Here is a 16,905-nt window from a genome sequence, read left to right on the forward strand (position 1 = left end):
ATTCCACATCCTTTTCTGGATTTTAATATATATTTTTTATTTATTTATTTTCTTTCTCCCAACTATGCTTCTTCTCCTCGTTCACTTGCCGTTTGTTTGTTTACGTTCCCGATGCCATCAACATGGCCGCCACGTCCCAGAATGCAACGCGGTGGCCGAGGCTGTTAAACTGGCCTGCCATCACCTAACCCTAACCCGCGTCTCCTCAGTCTTTCACGTCTCCATTTTTGCATGAAAAGTATCTGCGTTTCAATGTTATTCCGCTGCAGCAGCAATAACAACAACAACAACAACAACAGTCTTTTCTCTCTCGGACGCCATTGCTCACTGTAGCCAGACGCACAACAACCTTGCGTAGCGACCCCTACTGACTTGCGGAGAACTGAGAACATTTGAGTTTGGACGGAAAAGGAAGTTTACAAAATGGACGCCAGTTCCAGACAGTGATGCCATCTGTGAAGCCATCTTCAACCACTTTGAGCAACACTTCCACATTAGCCTCCTGGAAACACTACACTGTAAATGATTTATGTGAATTTACGGCAGAATTTCAACAGTATTAAGGTGTTTAAAAAAGAAAAAAAAAATAGACAGTGCTTTACTGTTAATATTCATACAAACAGTGAAATTATAGCTCATTTACTGTTTTCTTTTTTAACAGAACTCTAATGTATTCCCATTTAAATGTATTAGATAACGGTATCATGCATTCTGTGAAGAGCATTGCCTGAGCTGCACATGTGAAGCTGTTCACCTGCCATTCCTCATCCATCTCCATCTGACTAATTATTTGGTGAGTAGCAACTTTATTTTATTGATTCATATTACAGATAATATTATTGTTTGATTTGATTAGTTTTGTTGGCATTGATGATTACAGCATATGCACATGCGAGAATGATTTTGGCTAGCAGCTAGCTTAATTTTCAAAGTAGTCAAACAACAAAAGAAGCACATTTTAATTTCTACAAAGTTAACGTTTGTTGACGCCTGCATTTTGTCACTGAACTAATTAAACTTTATGATAGTTTGTGTAAACATTTTACCATCTATGTAATTTACTCTATTCGCACGAGGGTTTATTAAAAAAAAAAGCATCTTGGAATGACTTGAAAATGTACACGGTAATAGTCAATGTTGCCCTGAACAAAGATCTGTTGAAAATATTTCCATATCTCTTCGGGAATAATTTAAATGAATTTTTGAAAACCAGGAAATGATCCATTTGACAGTGACAGTGAGCTGACTTTTTTCCCCAAAAAACAAAAAGTATCTTGGAATGACTGAAATTTAATACAGTAATAGTCAACTTGGCCCCGAACAAGGATGCGTTGAAAATATTTGCATATCTCTTAAGGAATAATTTTAATGAATTTTTGAAAATTAGGAAATGATCCATTTGCCCTGATGCACAGTGACTTGACTTTTTTTTCCAAAAAAAACCCAAAAAGTATCTTGGAATGACTTGAAATTGTACACAGTAATAGTCAACGTCACCCCTCGCACAAGGATGCGTTGAAAACATTTGCATATCTCTTAAGGAATAATTTGAATGAATTTTTGAAAATCAGGGCTTTTTAAACTGAATGAGACATAAATTGATCTGCTATTTTGTGTGATACATGCAGCAGCAGCACCATCTGGTTGTTGAAAAAGCTTACAGCACCTGGTATTCCCAGGCGGTCTCCCATCCAAGTACTAACCAGGCCCGACCCTGCTTAGCTTCCGAGATCAGACGAGATCGGGCGTGTTCAGGGTGGTATGGCCGTAAGCGAAGTAGCAGTCAACAAACACTCTATTTATACATGTCCATGCTACCTGAGACTCTTAAAGAGGTCACACAATCTCTTCTTCAATAGCTTAATTCTGATTAATAATTTTAATGAATTTTTGAAAATCAGGAAATGATCCATTTGCCCTGATACACTTTGACAGTGAGCTGACTTTATTCAAAAAAAAAAAAAGTATCTTGGAATGACTTGAAAATGTACACGGTAATAGTCAATTTCGCCCCGAACAAGGATGCGTTGAAAATATTTGCATATCTCTTAAGGAATAATTTTAATGAATTTTTGAATATCAGGAAATGATCCATTTGCCCTGATGCACAGTGACGACTTTTTTTCCAAAAAAAAACCTAAAAGTATCTTGGAATGACTTGAAATTGTACACAGTAATAGTCAACGTCGCCACGAACAAGGATGCGTTGAAAATATTTGCATATCTCTTAAGAAATAATTTTAATGAATGATTGCAGCACCATCTGGTTGTTGAAAAAGCTTACAGCACCTGGTATTCCCAGGCGGTCTCCCATCCAAGTACTAACCAGGCCCGACCCTGCTTAGCTTCCGAGATCAGACGAGATCGGGCGTGTTCAGGGTGGTATGGCCGTAAGCGAAGTAGTAGTCAACAAACACTCTATTTATACATGTCCATGCTACCTGAGACTCTTAAAGAGGTCACACAATCTCTTCTTCAATAGCTTAATTCTGATTAATAATTTTAATGAATTTTTGAAAATCAGGAAATGATCCATTTGCCCTGATACACTTTGACAGTGAGCTGACTTTATTCAAAAAAAAAAAAAAGTATCTTGGAATGACTGGAATTTTACACAGTAATAGTCAACTTCGCCCCGAACAAGGATGCGTTGAAAATATTTGCATATCTCTTAAGAAATAATTTTAATGAATTTTTGAAAATTAGGAAATGATCCATTTGCCCTGATGCACAGTGACTTGACTTTTTTTTCCAAAAAAACCCCAAAAAGTATCTTGGAATGACTTGAAATTGTACACAGTAATAGTCAACGTCGCCCCTCGCACAAGGATGCGTTGAAAACATTTGCATATCTCTTAAGGAATAATTTGAATTAATTTTTGAAAATCAGGGCTTTTTAAACTGAATGAGACATAAATTGATCTGCTATTTTGTGTGATACATGCAGCAGCAGCAGCAGCACCATCTGGTTGTTGAAAAAGCTTACAGCACCTGGTATTCCCAGGCGGTCTCCCATCCAAGTACTAACCAGGCCCGACCCTGCTTAGCTTCCGAGATCAGACGAGATCGGGCGTGTTCAGGGTGGTATGGCCGTAAGCGAAGTAGTAGTCAACAAACACTCTATTTATACATGTCCATGCTACCTGAGACTCTTAAAGAGGTCACACAATCTCTTCTTCAATAGCTTAATTCTTATTAGTAATTTTAATGAATTTTTGAAAATCAGGAAATGATCCATTTGCCCTGATGCACTTTGACGGTGAGCTGACTTTATTAAAAAAAACCAAAATGTATCTTGGAATGAATTAATTCTGAGTAAAGCTGAAACAGTTAATACATTAATTGATGACTAAATTAATTGTCAACTATTTTGATCCACGGTTTGAAGCTTTTTTCATGATTCAAACAAGATTTCTGATTGTTTTAGCTCCTTAAATGTGAACTACTTAGTTTCTTTGCTCCACATGACAAATAAATCATTAAAACTGAATCATTTCAGTTTGTGGACAAAACGAGACGTTGGAGAAAATCTGCATTTTCAGGTTTGACAAACACTGATCAACGCTTTGTAACATTTTCTGAACCAAACGATTCATGGAGAAATTGTCGGCAGGTGAATCAATTACGAAAATAATCGTTAGTTGCAGCTCGAATTCTGAGTTCACCAATCTCTTGTTCTCATACGTTAATCATAAAATGGCACTTGAACCAGACCTGACCTAAACTTACAGAATCTGCTCCGATAGATAGATAGATAGATAGATAGATAGATAGATAGATAGATAGATAGATAGATAGATAGATAGATAGATAGATAGATAGATAGATAGATAGATAGATAGATCAGAAGGGAAATTCAACTGTCCAGCAGCTCCTTAAAAACATCAAAACATCAAAACAACATCCACACTATGATGTGAGTGGCTTTTTCTGCTGTTGATGCAAACCACCTTTGAGCAAAATACTGAACCAAACCAAACAAACCAAGTCTGCTAAATTGATAAAGATGTACAAATACAGGTACATTGTCACTGTGAAAATAATTGTGATTCATTTTCCTTTGCACAGAAAATGTTTTGAGAAGCTTTACGAGTAAAATAAATAAATGAATATTTGTGGCACTCATTTGCGTATAATGTGTATTATTTGATCTTGGAGTAATTTAAAAGTATTTAGATTACATTTTGTATTCTGTTTCTCTAAGAACAAATTTGGTGTGGTTTGTAATTAATAACTGACTTAATTTCTTCTCATTGAAACTTGGCCTCAGCTTTACGTTGCAAAAGACAAAACATTTAAAGGTGCCGTATGTAAGAATGTGGCCAAAAACAGTTACTACATTCAAATTCAAAACACCAAGGTCTTTTAGGTTTCGTTTTTTGACCTAACTGGCAACCCGTGGTTACACTGCAGCTGAGACTCTGACTGCAATGATTGGTAGACGGCGGTAGGTGGTGCCACATGACGCCAAATCATGACTTCAAAACATAAACATGATTTGCAGTCTGCAAAATATATTTTTAATGCAAATATTTTGTCTGTACTGTTGTTGTTGGTGAGTTCAGTTTGTTATATGAACATTATTCCTGAGTCTCTGTGACATTTGGAGGATTTATTACATAATGCACCTTTAAAGTGTGACTGTTTTAACATGAAAGACACAGGTCTTTCATGTTAAAGGCAACAATGCTCAAAATGAAGAACTTTGAACTGCAATGGATTGGGAGCTTTCAAATGTCACTGTGGGGCGCTGCGTTTTACCTCTCATTGTGTCACTGCCGGAAATTATCATTAGAAGAAGACTTTGTAGTTCCCCGACCCCCTACCCCGGTTTATAGTCACGCCTACTTGTAGTCCCGCATCCTCTCCTGCAGCCTTCAGATGACGCAGTCGTCCACTTGTGTGACGTCAGAGAGGACAAATCATTTTACAGAGAGGTCGTTCATTCTCTTCGAGCCGCCGGTTGCAGCTAAGCGGAGGCGCCATCTTAAGACTCAAGCAGAGTGAGTGCTGTAATTTATTTAAAACAGTTCTTATCGGGGAAATTATCAGGTGGCTGCTTTTGTGGCGTTAACTTTGTACTGAGGTTCGTCTTCTGTTAATCTGTGCTGTTTTATGCGCCTTACTGAAGACCTTCCACCTTGACGCGGCTAGGTTAGCTTAGCACGCGTAGCATGTTAGCATCCATGTAAAGATTGGGAAATCGTTCATAAACGCGGAGGGACACGCGTCGATATTATTATTAATATTATTATATTATATTAACATTTCTTGATGTGATTCTATATTCAGCTTAGTTTTGTGAACTTTGCCTGTGTACAGGAGTTTTGGTTGGCAGTTTATGGTTAGCATGTCCTGCTTACAGTCATTCTGACTCCGTGCACAGCTAACGAGCACGTGACGTTGCGTCCCGGTGCGGTGAGTGCGTGGTGGGCGGGTTGTGCTAACAGTCGCCGCTGCTCGATAGCTGAACTAGCTCAACCTGACCAGTTACTCATTGTACCGCAGCTCCGCCAGCAGGCAGGACGCCACCATGTACCCGACTGTGTTGACGCAACTGGCCCGGGGTAACCCGTTCAGCGCCCCCCTTTTCAGCCTCCAGAAAGTGGAAGAACCGCAACAAAGCCTCCCTGGACAGAAGAGCCGCAGACTGGCAGCAGCCGCCACTTCAGACGGTAAACCCCCGGCACACGACTTAAAGGCCGGCTACCGGTCCAGCGCTAGCTGCGCTAGCTTAGCCGGCTACATCCTGCCGCTTATGACCTACCTTCAATGCGGAATTTAGCATAACCTATTCATAATCAAGCACAGGTGACCGTGTGTATTGTTGTTAATAATTATCCAGTTTAGTCGCACGTTATGTGCAATGAAGGATGTACTTGTAAAGACAGCCAGGAGAGGCCTTGTACAGCCTGTCTGTGGAGGACAAGGAAGGACAAAGTAGAAGTTTGCCCTTGCTCAGCGGCTAATTGCATTTGGTTTATCACTCTTTGTGTTAGGCACTGGATTTGATCCAAATCAGATGGGTTTCAGTAATGAGCATGCAATATTTATAAAGTACAAGTTGCACAACTTTGTACTTTTGCACATGCATATGACCCCTCTCTATGAGCTGCTCAGAGGAGATCAAGAACAGACTGTCCTAGCCTGATAATTTTATCAGGGTTTTTTAAAAACCTTTCTCTGGTTACAGAATAGTAATTCAACTATACACGTGTGTATTAGTAAGCATTGTTTTATTCTTAACGGGTGTATCTAGTCAAGCAGGTCTTTATTTTGACACTTCTTGGATTCTTAATTTGGATTGACCAGTCCACGACAAACTGTTTACAGTTGACTTGTTTTAGTTAAATTTCAATTTGGGTTTAACTATTGCAAAGTATAGTTGGTTTGAGGATCTACATCCATACATTCTCTCAATTATCTTCAGTGTAATTTGTTCTTAGCCGTGGTGAGGTTTTTGAGAACCAAACAGAAGTGGTGCATTTTGATCACATTTGTCACTTGGGAGTGGATCTAGTTTGGCTGGACAATAATCCAGCGTACCTGGCTCTTTGTTTTCAAAACAAGTATTGCATAATATATACTTGTCTCGTCAATCAGTTTTGTATATACTACATGTTTGAAGCTGGGCCAAAATATCTCCTTTTTTACACACATGAATTTTCAGACATTAATCAGTGAGACAGCCAAACTTAAACCTTTATTCACCCATAGTTCACATATACACGTGTATTAAACCATCCCTGTGTTTCTTCAGAGGGTGACAGTTGTGAGTTCGGCTCACAGAAGTATTTCATCCTGTGTGGCTTTGGTGGGATTCTGAGCTGTGGCACCACACACACAGCTGTCGTTCCCCTTGATCTGGTCAAATGCAGAATGCAGGTCTGTCTCCTTGGCTTAGAGCCGTTTTCTTAATGCCGTACCCCGCCTCTCCATAACAGTTTTGTCCCTTTTTTTTTAAATACACCAATATGCATGGGAGAAATTGTCAGCCAAGATGTGAGGTCATACCGTCATGTATTGATTTCCATGATGGTAAAGTGTTGGAGTGATCATAACACAGCCGCATGATTCTGCACCAATGTTCCCGTGTGTTGAATGGTCAGTGCCCTTGTCAACCCCACCACCTCTTGCATACATTCGGTCTTCAGTAGAGGACTCGAGTAAGTGAAGGTCAGACATGTCAAACCTCAGGGAGAACATGTGCAGACTGTTTACTGTGATATTTGATACCAGACAGTTCTACCTGACATGATTCCTCGTTAACACACACTGACTAACATTTCCTATCAGGTAAGACTATAGTAAAAAGAAATGATTCATTCTAAACGTACATTATGCAGTTGTGTTTAGAGTAAATGTGATTCAATCATGCATATATCATTCTTGATTTATTTAAATCTAAATTTCTTGACCACATTGATGTTTTGCATTTTAGACAGATTACCAACTACTATTTGAACCGTGCATTTAAGATGTCCAGATCCCATCCACATTTAGAGTGTTAAGCATCTTTTCTGCACCACTGGACATATTTTCATCTATAAAAATACATGGATAGATGAGAACTTTCTTCAAGTTAACTTCCATTGGTTAGTAAGATAATTAAAAAGCAGTTGCTGCATTTAAAATGATAAACATTTCTAAATGTGTGGCTTTTAAAAGGGATCAGCTGGATGAAGATGATTCTGTACTGAATGGCCTGTCTTGTAAAGCACCTCTGTGGTCTTAGCTCATACTCGGATTATGTGTACATTGATTTTTATTGGTGGTGTGATCATAATAAATGGTGGCATGTTCTTGACGGAGCATTATAAAGAAGAGTCGTGTCACTGAGTTCAGTCTAAAAGTCTAAAGCCAGGCTTTGCTCGTGTTTTACAGTGACAACTCTTCATTATGAGGCTCTGGTTTTGTGATGATTTTTTTTGTCGCACGTGACCCTGCATGTTGCATGCATGTTTTGTGTCCCCTCCCTTTCACAGAGGGTGTCAGCTGCGAGTTTGGCTCCAATAAGTACTATGCCCTGTGTGGGTTTGGGGGTATCCTGAGCTGCGGTCTCACACACACAGCAGTGGTGCCCCTCGACCTTGTCAAGTGCCGTCTGCAGGTTTGTATGGAGGCTGAACCTCACAATGGCAATCAAGAATTAGCATCTTCAACAGTTTGAGTGTATTTTACTGTGCAAACTGTTTGACAAACTAATTTGACCCGCAGCATTGGACAGTTTTAAACTATAATTAGTTAGTTCAGCAATGGCGGTACATTTTTGAGTGGCAATAGATGAGATTTTATCCGTAACTTATGAAGTATTGATTGCACAACATAATGACAAAAGACCTCGGTATACTTTTGTGCATATGCGCGGCGCGTATTGCGGACCCTGGTATACTTGCACGTCAGGGTCCTGTTGTATCCAACTTTACCGTTGTCTGAATGGTGGGATTAGGATGCGTTCCCACCATAGAAGAGAGCGATGCTACAGCCCCCTTGGACACGTCTGGTTTGAGTGGCCTCACAGCTGAAGGGCCCATTGGGCAGAGAAGTTTTGGTGTCAGGTGGTTAGAGGGTCACCAGTTTGACGCTTGGAGGAGGGGCCAATACTAGGGCTGCAACTAACGATTGTTTTGATAATGGACGAATCTGTCGATAATTTTTTCAATTCTATTATTGGATAAATAGGAAAAAAGCACAATATGATTCCACGCCACGTCATACACCGTGCTAATTAGCGCAGAATGCATGTACTTTTTTTTGCAATTTTTTGTCAGTTTTGACGGCACAAATTCATTCTAATTTAAAAACATACTTAATGGGGAGAAATACGCTCCGTTTCCTCCAGTTGTGTTGATGGATGACTTGGCCTGAATCTCCTTCACCCATGGCTCCATGCTTCCTCTTCATGCAGCGATGTTGTGCTGCTGTGCAATGCAAGGTCAGCCATGCACATTTTGCACAGAACACTGCTCTTTGAAGGCATTAAAGTGAAGTGGTCCCATACATTTGACGACTTGAGCGGTACATTTTTTTTTTCTCTGCTGTGTCCGCCTCCACCATTTTTCAAATTTTTCTTCTTCAAGAATCAAGTAAGGCGTGGCATTGGTTCTCTTCTTTTATGGCAGTTAGCATCCAGCTTACTGCCCCACATTAGGGGGTTGCAACTATACGTGTAATAACGTAGAACCAACTCATTGACTATTAAATTAGTTGCCAACTAGTTTAATAATTGGTTATAATGGATAAGTTGTCGAGGCCCTACTTAATACTCCACCTACTGGTGGGGCGGAAGTTCAGTTTGTCCACGGACGGTGCATGCACAAACGAGATCAGGGCTGCACACACAGCCTGCACATCGATGATGCAATTGATTTTCACATTGTTCACATGGTGCGTGGATGTGCACGACTCAACGTTTTGATTTTCGATTAGTGATGGTAACTGGCACTCTTTTTTTTTTTTTGGTACCTGCTCTCGTGAGGTTCCAAATGAGCTGAGCAGATACTAAATGGGATGTTGACCCACTGCTGGACACGTATTGGTCAAAATATTCATGAATCAAACGGCGTCAAATGATGCCGAACTTTAGATTAAAGACTTAAAAATCCTGGAAATGTCTAAAATCTCAATATTTAACGGCAGCACTGCTGAAAGCGACGTTAACAAGCGACGAGCCACATCACAACCCCTTCCACTGTATTTCATTTCAGTGACTGTCACTAGTCGATACACTGAAAACTGTTTTATTAGTCACTAGTCTGTGTCAAAGAATATCATGCAGCCGTACTGTGATGTCCATTTTTAGAAGGTTCTATAGTAATGGGAAACAAACCAAACCGTGTAGACTGTTTGGATTGTAAACCGAGTTGAGCAACCATGGCACAGCCGGGGGAACACTTAGATGTTGAAAAATTGTCTAATGCCACTTAAAAAAGATAAGTCATTTGAAGTCTCATTTAAAGCATTTTTACTCATTGCCTTAGTATCAGAAAATAAACTTTCCTGAACCAAACCATCCATCTAAATCACATAGGAAGTAAAACAAGTGGACTACTGTGCCGTATGTACTGAGCTTCATCTCCCATATCACTCATTGTCCTGTGAGTTCACCGTGTTGTTTTTCCTCCTCAGGTGGACCCAGATAAATATAAGAGCATTGGCAAAGGCTTTTCACTGACCATTAAGGAAGATGGCGTCAGAGGCTTGGCAAAGGGCTGGGCTCCCACCTTCATCGGCTACTCCATGCAGGGACTGTGCAAGTTTGGCTTCTACGAAGTGTTCAAGGTCTTCTACAGTGATTTGCTGGGAGAGGTGAGTCCATGAAGGAAATCGACAAACAAGCCAAGGCCATCCGTTTATGTGCGAGACTCATTATTAATCAATCATTAGGGATGCACCCATCACTTTTTTCACTTCCAATACGATACTGTACCAATATGGATGCTCTGTTTGCTTGAATATTATCATTATTATTGATTTTATATACATTTTATATAAGGATTTAATAAACTCCTTTATACAGGCAAGTGTATATATACAACTTAACAGTGACTTTACAGACCCCTGGCCATTTTTTTGTTGTTGTAATAACCGTGACAAATCTACAAAAACACACAATTCACTCCATCTTACTTTGTCTACTGCGGGCGGAAAATCACACACACTCGGTACTGTTCTCGTCAGTGAGCAGTCTATTTCAAACGGTGACGCTGGGATTACGTCGGCTGCAGGAGGTTGTGGGACTGATCTTCTCAACTCTTGGGGCCTCTTTATAAACGTTGCGTACGCACAAAAGAAGGCGTACGCCACTCTCTACGCAAACCGTGAGATTTATAAAAAGAGAACTTGACGGAAAAATGTGCGGTCCTCCATGCCAACTCTGACCCATGCGTACGCACATACCTGGGGTAAGGAGAAACTGCGCCACTGATGGCAGAAAAAGAAACGGGAGAAACTGTGTGAAACTGATCGTGTAAAATAAATAGTTATTTTACCTCTCATATATGAACAGTTTATTTGCAAGAAATGGATTAAAAAAAAATACATTTCTACAATGAACAAACAAACAAACTCCCTGGAGTGCACACGGGAAACATATGATTTAGGACAATAGTAAGACAACAGTAGGGCAAATTATGTATACACTGATATCAGGATACCTAATCGATGGGCATATAAAGGCAGATACTCGCAATGCGTCATGGTGCACAATGGCTGCTTTGGCACTGTTGGAGGATGTGGCAAACGGAAGGATGCGGAGGGAGCGGAACTTCTGAGACTAGCAAGATCCACTGGCCAACAGTGATGAGTGGCCGATGAGCCGTTTCCGACTCCCATGAGCTGTCCTCTTGGATCTGTGTGCGGCATTGGGGCCAGCCTTAGAGAGGAGCACCCGCAGAAACCACGCCGTGCCAGTCCTTCAAGTGCTCACGACACTCGGGTTTCTGGCGACAGGTGTCGTGCCAATGTAGGTATCCCCGACAGAAAGTGTTTGTCCTGGCCGCGGAGGCAGAGAAACAGTGGTGCGCTTGCTTTTACCCAAGTAAATTAAAACAATTGCATTGTTTAATGATTTTTTTTATGCATACTTGACATAGTACTCTATAACCTCTTTATGAACAGCTTTCTTCTATTCTAGCCAACAATATGGGGGGATACAAATTATGGCGGACAGGTAAACAGTCTGAAATAATGTGTTTCCCCCATATCTTTGCCAGAGGTTATAGAGTAGTATGGGAAGTTTTCATAAAATACATAGTTAAACAATGCAATTGTTTTAATTTACTTGGGTGAAAGCAAGCGCACCACTGTTTCTCCGCCTCCGCGGCAACACTTTCTGTCGGGGATACCTTCATTGGCGCAACACCTGCATGGGTGTCCCCCTAAACCTCCGTCACCACTCCACTCGGGAGGGATTCCCCAATGATCCCCGCCAGTGTTTCATCCAGCAGGGTGAGCTCCGGTTGGCCCGTTCCTCGCCCGTGGCACAGACGCTCTGCCTGTGACACCAGGCGCTTTTTTGCGTCTACTTTAATGTCTGACCACTTTTTTTTCACCTCGTCCACCTTCTGAGTCAACCGCATTGACCTTATCCGCCACATGCTGCCACTCTAGAACACCAAACAATAAAGCCTTCCTACTCCCCCGACAAGTACTTCCACCTCACATGTCCTTGGCCTTTCTCTCTGATTTAGGCATGATTTCAGTCATGAATCAATATTTATAAGGGGCGTTTCTCTGAATATTTATAGGCAAATATGGGCTTGGCATGACCCGCAAACAGGTGCGACCACATTTAGAGTGGATTGTGATTTATAAAGGGAAATCGGCGAACGCCAATTTTGTACGCACAGTTTTATAAATGAGGCCCATGGTCAATAATGCTCGCCTGCTAGTTGTGGGCTGGATTTGCTGAACAGAGGCGTGCATCATTATTGCGTGTCTCATTGAGGCAGACCTCTGTTAAATTCATTCTGCTTTTTGCAGCCAGTCGGGGAACAACTTGTGGAGTTACAATAGCTCTGTTCACTTCAACTCTCTGACCATTTTTTTGTGTGGTCTCACTAACAGGAGAATACCTATCTGTGGAGGACATCGCTGTACCTGGCTGCCTCTGCCAGCGCAGAGTTCTTTGCTGACATCGCTCTGGCTCCTATGGAGGCTGTCAAAGTCCGTGTCCAGACCCAGCCGGGCTTCGCCAACACCCTCAGACAGGCTCTTCCCAAGATGTACAATGAGGAGGGAATCTGGGCGTAAGTGATCACTTCTAGTGATGCGCGGGTCGGGTTTTTTTCCAACCCGCGGGTCCCGCATTTATTTAATCATTTGACCCGCACCATCCCGCATGCACAATCGCATCTGTTTTCACAACCCGCCCCACCCCGCCCCGCTGCTATTAAATACACGTTAAATATGTCATTGAACAAGGCTTTTATTCTGTCTGACAAATGTGCTTGAACACAGCGGCACTGGAAACGACAAATTAAAATCTTAATAAAATATATATATATAGCCTACGTATAAAAAATAAACAATAAATAATTAAATAAATCATAAAATAATATGATAATGACTTGCGTTGGAATTTTGTTACTTTTTAGGAAGCCGGTTACACTACTCTGAGACCCCCCACAATCATGTCGTGTCATGCTGGACGTACCCGTCTTGTGGCTCTCATGCTTGGATAGCGTATCACAAGAATTGCACTTCATGTAACCAATGCTGCTGTCGTCTACTGCACTAATTACCTCACAGAAATTGTCCCAAACATGAGATTTAGCAGCTTGTCCTTCTTTTCTTTTAACTTTGTATTCTCCCGACGGTAATCTTTCCCTCACTTCTTCCATCTTCCCCGCTTCTTTTGATACTGGTTTGTTGTGGCCGCTGCTTGGCGCTTTTGTGACGTCAGGTCGCAGGTGGATTTACCAGACATATTTAATCCTTCATGACCCGCCCCACCCGCCCCGCCAATAAAGTGAACATTTCTTGACCCGACCCAACCCGACCCGCAGGTAACCCGCGAGACCCGCGGGTTACGGGTCGGCCCGCGCATCACTAATCACTTCCATTATTCAGTCGTGTTTTTTTTTCAAAATGAAATGGAATACTTGTTTTTGATGCTGACACGCTCCTTAGATCCACCTCTGGAGGGCGCTGTTCTCAGAGCAGTGCTCCTCAGCAGCTTTCTGGCTGTACAGTTGGAGGTGCTTGAGTCATTGGCGTGTGAGAGCAGTCTACCTGTCCTCCAGCTCACCTGCATCACTGGCAACTGTCCTAACAGACAGAAATCTCCCAGTGCTGCAAACCTGGAGGACGGACACTGAGCAAAGAGCACAAAGTTAACAAACTGCCACTGATCTGTAAAATGAATAACGCTGCTGCTGTTATTTCAGGTTCTACAAGGGTGTGGTTCCCCTGTGGATGAGACAGATCCCCTACACCATGATGAAGTTTGCCTGCTTTGAGCGCACGGTCGAGCTGCTCTACAAATTTGTTGTTCCCAAACCTCGCAGCGAGTGCAGCAAACCTGAGCAGCTGGTCGTCACATTTGTGGCAGGTTACATCGGTGAGTCTGCATCCACTTTACAGTTCACAAATATAATAAAGTCTACATTTTTCAATAAGCAAATACAAGTAATGTATATTATAGAGCCGCAACTAACGATTATATTCGTAATCGATTAATCTGTGGATTATTTTCTCAATCTATGAATTGTTTGGTCCATAAAATGTCAGAAAATATTAAAGGTTGATCAGTGTTTGTCAAAGCTGGAAAGTATGATGTTCTTGAATGTCTTATTTTGTTCACAAACCAAAATGATTCAGTTTTAATGATTTCCTTATGTGGAGCAAAGAAACCAAGAAAATATTCACATTTAAGAAGCTGAAACGATCAGAAATCTTGTTTTAATAATGAAAAAAGCTTCAAACCGATTGTTGATTATAAAAATAGTTGGCAATTAATTTAGTAATCGATTAATAATCAATTCATCGATTAATCGTTGCAGCTCTAATATATTGTAATACATAGTATTATAAAAGTGTGCATGAAAAGGAACTTGTACTTATTTGGTTAGTCACGTTTTCTTTCTGCTGCCACAAAGACGTAAACAAATGTATATTATAATGGGACATATTGGTAAAATCTAACTACGTATTTTATACATGCAAATGTAGAATTGTATAACATGTTTTAATTTGAACATTTGTTCTCTCTCTGTGTGCAGCTGGTGTGTTCTGTGCCATCGTGTCTCACCCTGCTGACTCTGTGGTGTCTGTGCTGAACAAGGAGAAGGGCAGCACTGCTGTCCAGGTCCTCAAGAAACTTGGGCCCAAAGGTCTGTATCTACAGTATCCAGCGGTCATGATTTAGTTTGATCAACACGCTCCTTAGATCCACCTCTGGAGGGCGCTGTTCTCAGAGCAGCGCTCCTCAGCAGCTTTCTGGCTGTACAGTTGGAGGTGCTTGAGTCATTGGCGTGTGAGAGCAGTCTACCTGTCCTCCAGCTCACCTGCATCACTGGCAACTGTCCTAACAGACAGAAATCTCCCAGTGCTGCAAACCTGGAGGACGGACACACAGCATGTGCTGGTTTATGTGTTTGAAGTCACTGAAGGAATCTGTGTTTTATCACTGTGATCTGTTGACTTGTCTGCCCAGAAAAGGCTTAGCCCTCGTGTGAGCCCAGCTGAGTCTGTTGTCGTTTGTCTGATCACAGTGAGGACATGGGCTGAATTGTACTCTTTGTTAATCCCGTTTATCTCCTTGCGTGTGTGTGTTTAGGTGTGTGGAAGGGTCTGGTTGCCCGTATCATCATGATCGGTACACTGACCGCACTGCAGTGGTTCATCTACGACTCTGTCAAGGTGTACTTCCGCCTGCCCCGCCCTCCTCCCCCCGAGATGCCCGAGTCCCTGAAGAAGAAGCTCGGCCTCACAGAGTAAAAAAGTTCAGCCTCTCCTTCATTCCTTTAATTGAGCCTCAGCCTCCAGCCGACTCATCTGTTTCCCCAGGTCCACCGTGCACAAACACACACACACACACACAGTAGTTTTCTATATTTATGTTGTCAGCGAATTACTGCTCTGCACAGAGAGCAAAGCTGCTGCTACTCCTGTATATTTGAAAAGAACAACAGTGGGGCTGTCGCTCTCGGCTAACCAAGAGTACCAACGTGGAAATATTCACCGGTTTGGTTTTATCGGTTTGTCAGTAGTTATAAATGTGGATATTCTAATAAAATGAAATTCCCTCAAACATCTCCTCTGCTCTCTTTTTTCTGTTGTGTACAGCTTTTAATTAGCATGGTACCAGTTTGTTGGCTCTGCAGGGAGACAAGTGCAGGCTACACAACTGGTTCTGGACACAGTAGATGTGCTGCAATCCAAGGGGCGGATCCTCCAGAGTGAGCAGCTGGTGGAGTCATCGCCACTGGTTTATTCAAGTGCTTTGAAAAATATTGTCCGTCTGCGAAATTTAAGGTTAATGGAATTCATGAAGTGTCGAAATAACTTGGCAATAGTTTAAACGGCCCTGTAAAAGTACCACTGAGCAAGATTTACGGAGTTGGTAAGGTGTGTTGAGTCTAAAGTCTGACTCCTCCATGTCACAATGGAATCTCATTTAATCGGTCTGATTTCTCTCAGAAATGACAACTCCAATGCATTTTTCGGGGCCTTATCAATTTAAGAATTGATAATATGGGCCACAGAGAAAGTGAACAAATGAAATCTAAGTATTAAGTCGAAATGGTAAGCATTTTAACACCCGTGTCTCTTCAGTATTGGACAGTTAAACTTAATCCAGTTTAGTAAATGTCTTTTGTCTAAATGTCTTTCTTTTTCTCAGCAGCCATTTTGACCATGTTTTTTAGCAGGACTTTGATTTGATTGCGTTGGCGAGCTTTGTACTGTAGAGGGCAGCATTGCCTCTCAGTGTGCAGCAACCTGGACATTATTATTACAGTGTGACAGTGAGTCAGCATGAACACACTGTGAAACGGCTCAACTGAACCTGGCCATCATTACTCTGATTTACACCCAACTGTGACCTTTTAAAAATGGTTCTAGTTTAAAAGGCCATTTTGCTTTTGTTGTAAAAGGAACTGAGACACTGATGATGCCATAGCCTGAGGTCACAGTGTGTATCACATGTTAGTGTTTTAAGACCACAAAACTACTACTGTTAATGTACTGCATTTTTGTGGTTAAATCACCACTAGAGGGTGTCCTCTCATGAAGAGGAACTGGCTTTTTAGCTCAGCGGAGCAAGGACTCTTCATCAAGGGCCTGAAATAAATCATAGATACTTTGGAAGTGAACAATTTATCCTTATATTATTATTATTATTATTATTATCTTAATGAAAATATGAGGTGGTTCTGAAATATTTGATTAGACTCAAACATC

At 41.4% G+C, this 16,905-nt stretch overlaps 1 protein-coding gene across 2 annotated transcripts; it reads left to right on the forward strand.

Annotated features, from left to right (window-relative positions):
• Positions 1–4,904: 4,904 nt before the first annotated feature.
• Positions 4,905–15,749, forward strand: slc25a3a (solute carrier family 25 member 3a). Of its 2 annotated transcripts, none has more exons than XM_083906581.1 (8): positions 4,905–5,003; positions 5,509–5,675; positions 6,761–6,885; positions 10,129–10,308; positions 12,568–12,749; positions 13,890–14,062; positions 14,724–14,834; positions 15,281–15,749. In XM_083906581.1, exons 2-8 carry the CDS (start codon positions 5,534–5,536, stop codon positions 15,439–15,441), a joined length of 1,074 nt encoding a protein of 357 aa, XP_083762707.1. In that variant the 5' UTR covers positions 4,905–5,003; positions 5,509–5,533; the 3' UTR covers positions 15,442–15,749. The 2 variants fall into 2 exon arrangements, with proteins under 2 accessions (XP_083762707.1, XP_083762708.1); XM_083906582.1 differs by lacking the exon at positions 6,761–6,885 and adding an exon at positions 7,986–8,110.
• Positions 15,750–16,905: the final 1,156 nt, after the last annotated feature.

Source organism: Microchirus variegatus, assembly GCF_963457635.1.
Source record: "Microchirus variegatus genome assembly, chromosome: 20".
NCBI lineage: Eukaryota > Metazoa > Chordata > Actinopteri > Pleuronectiformes > Soleidae > Microchirus > Microchirus variegatus.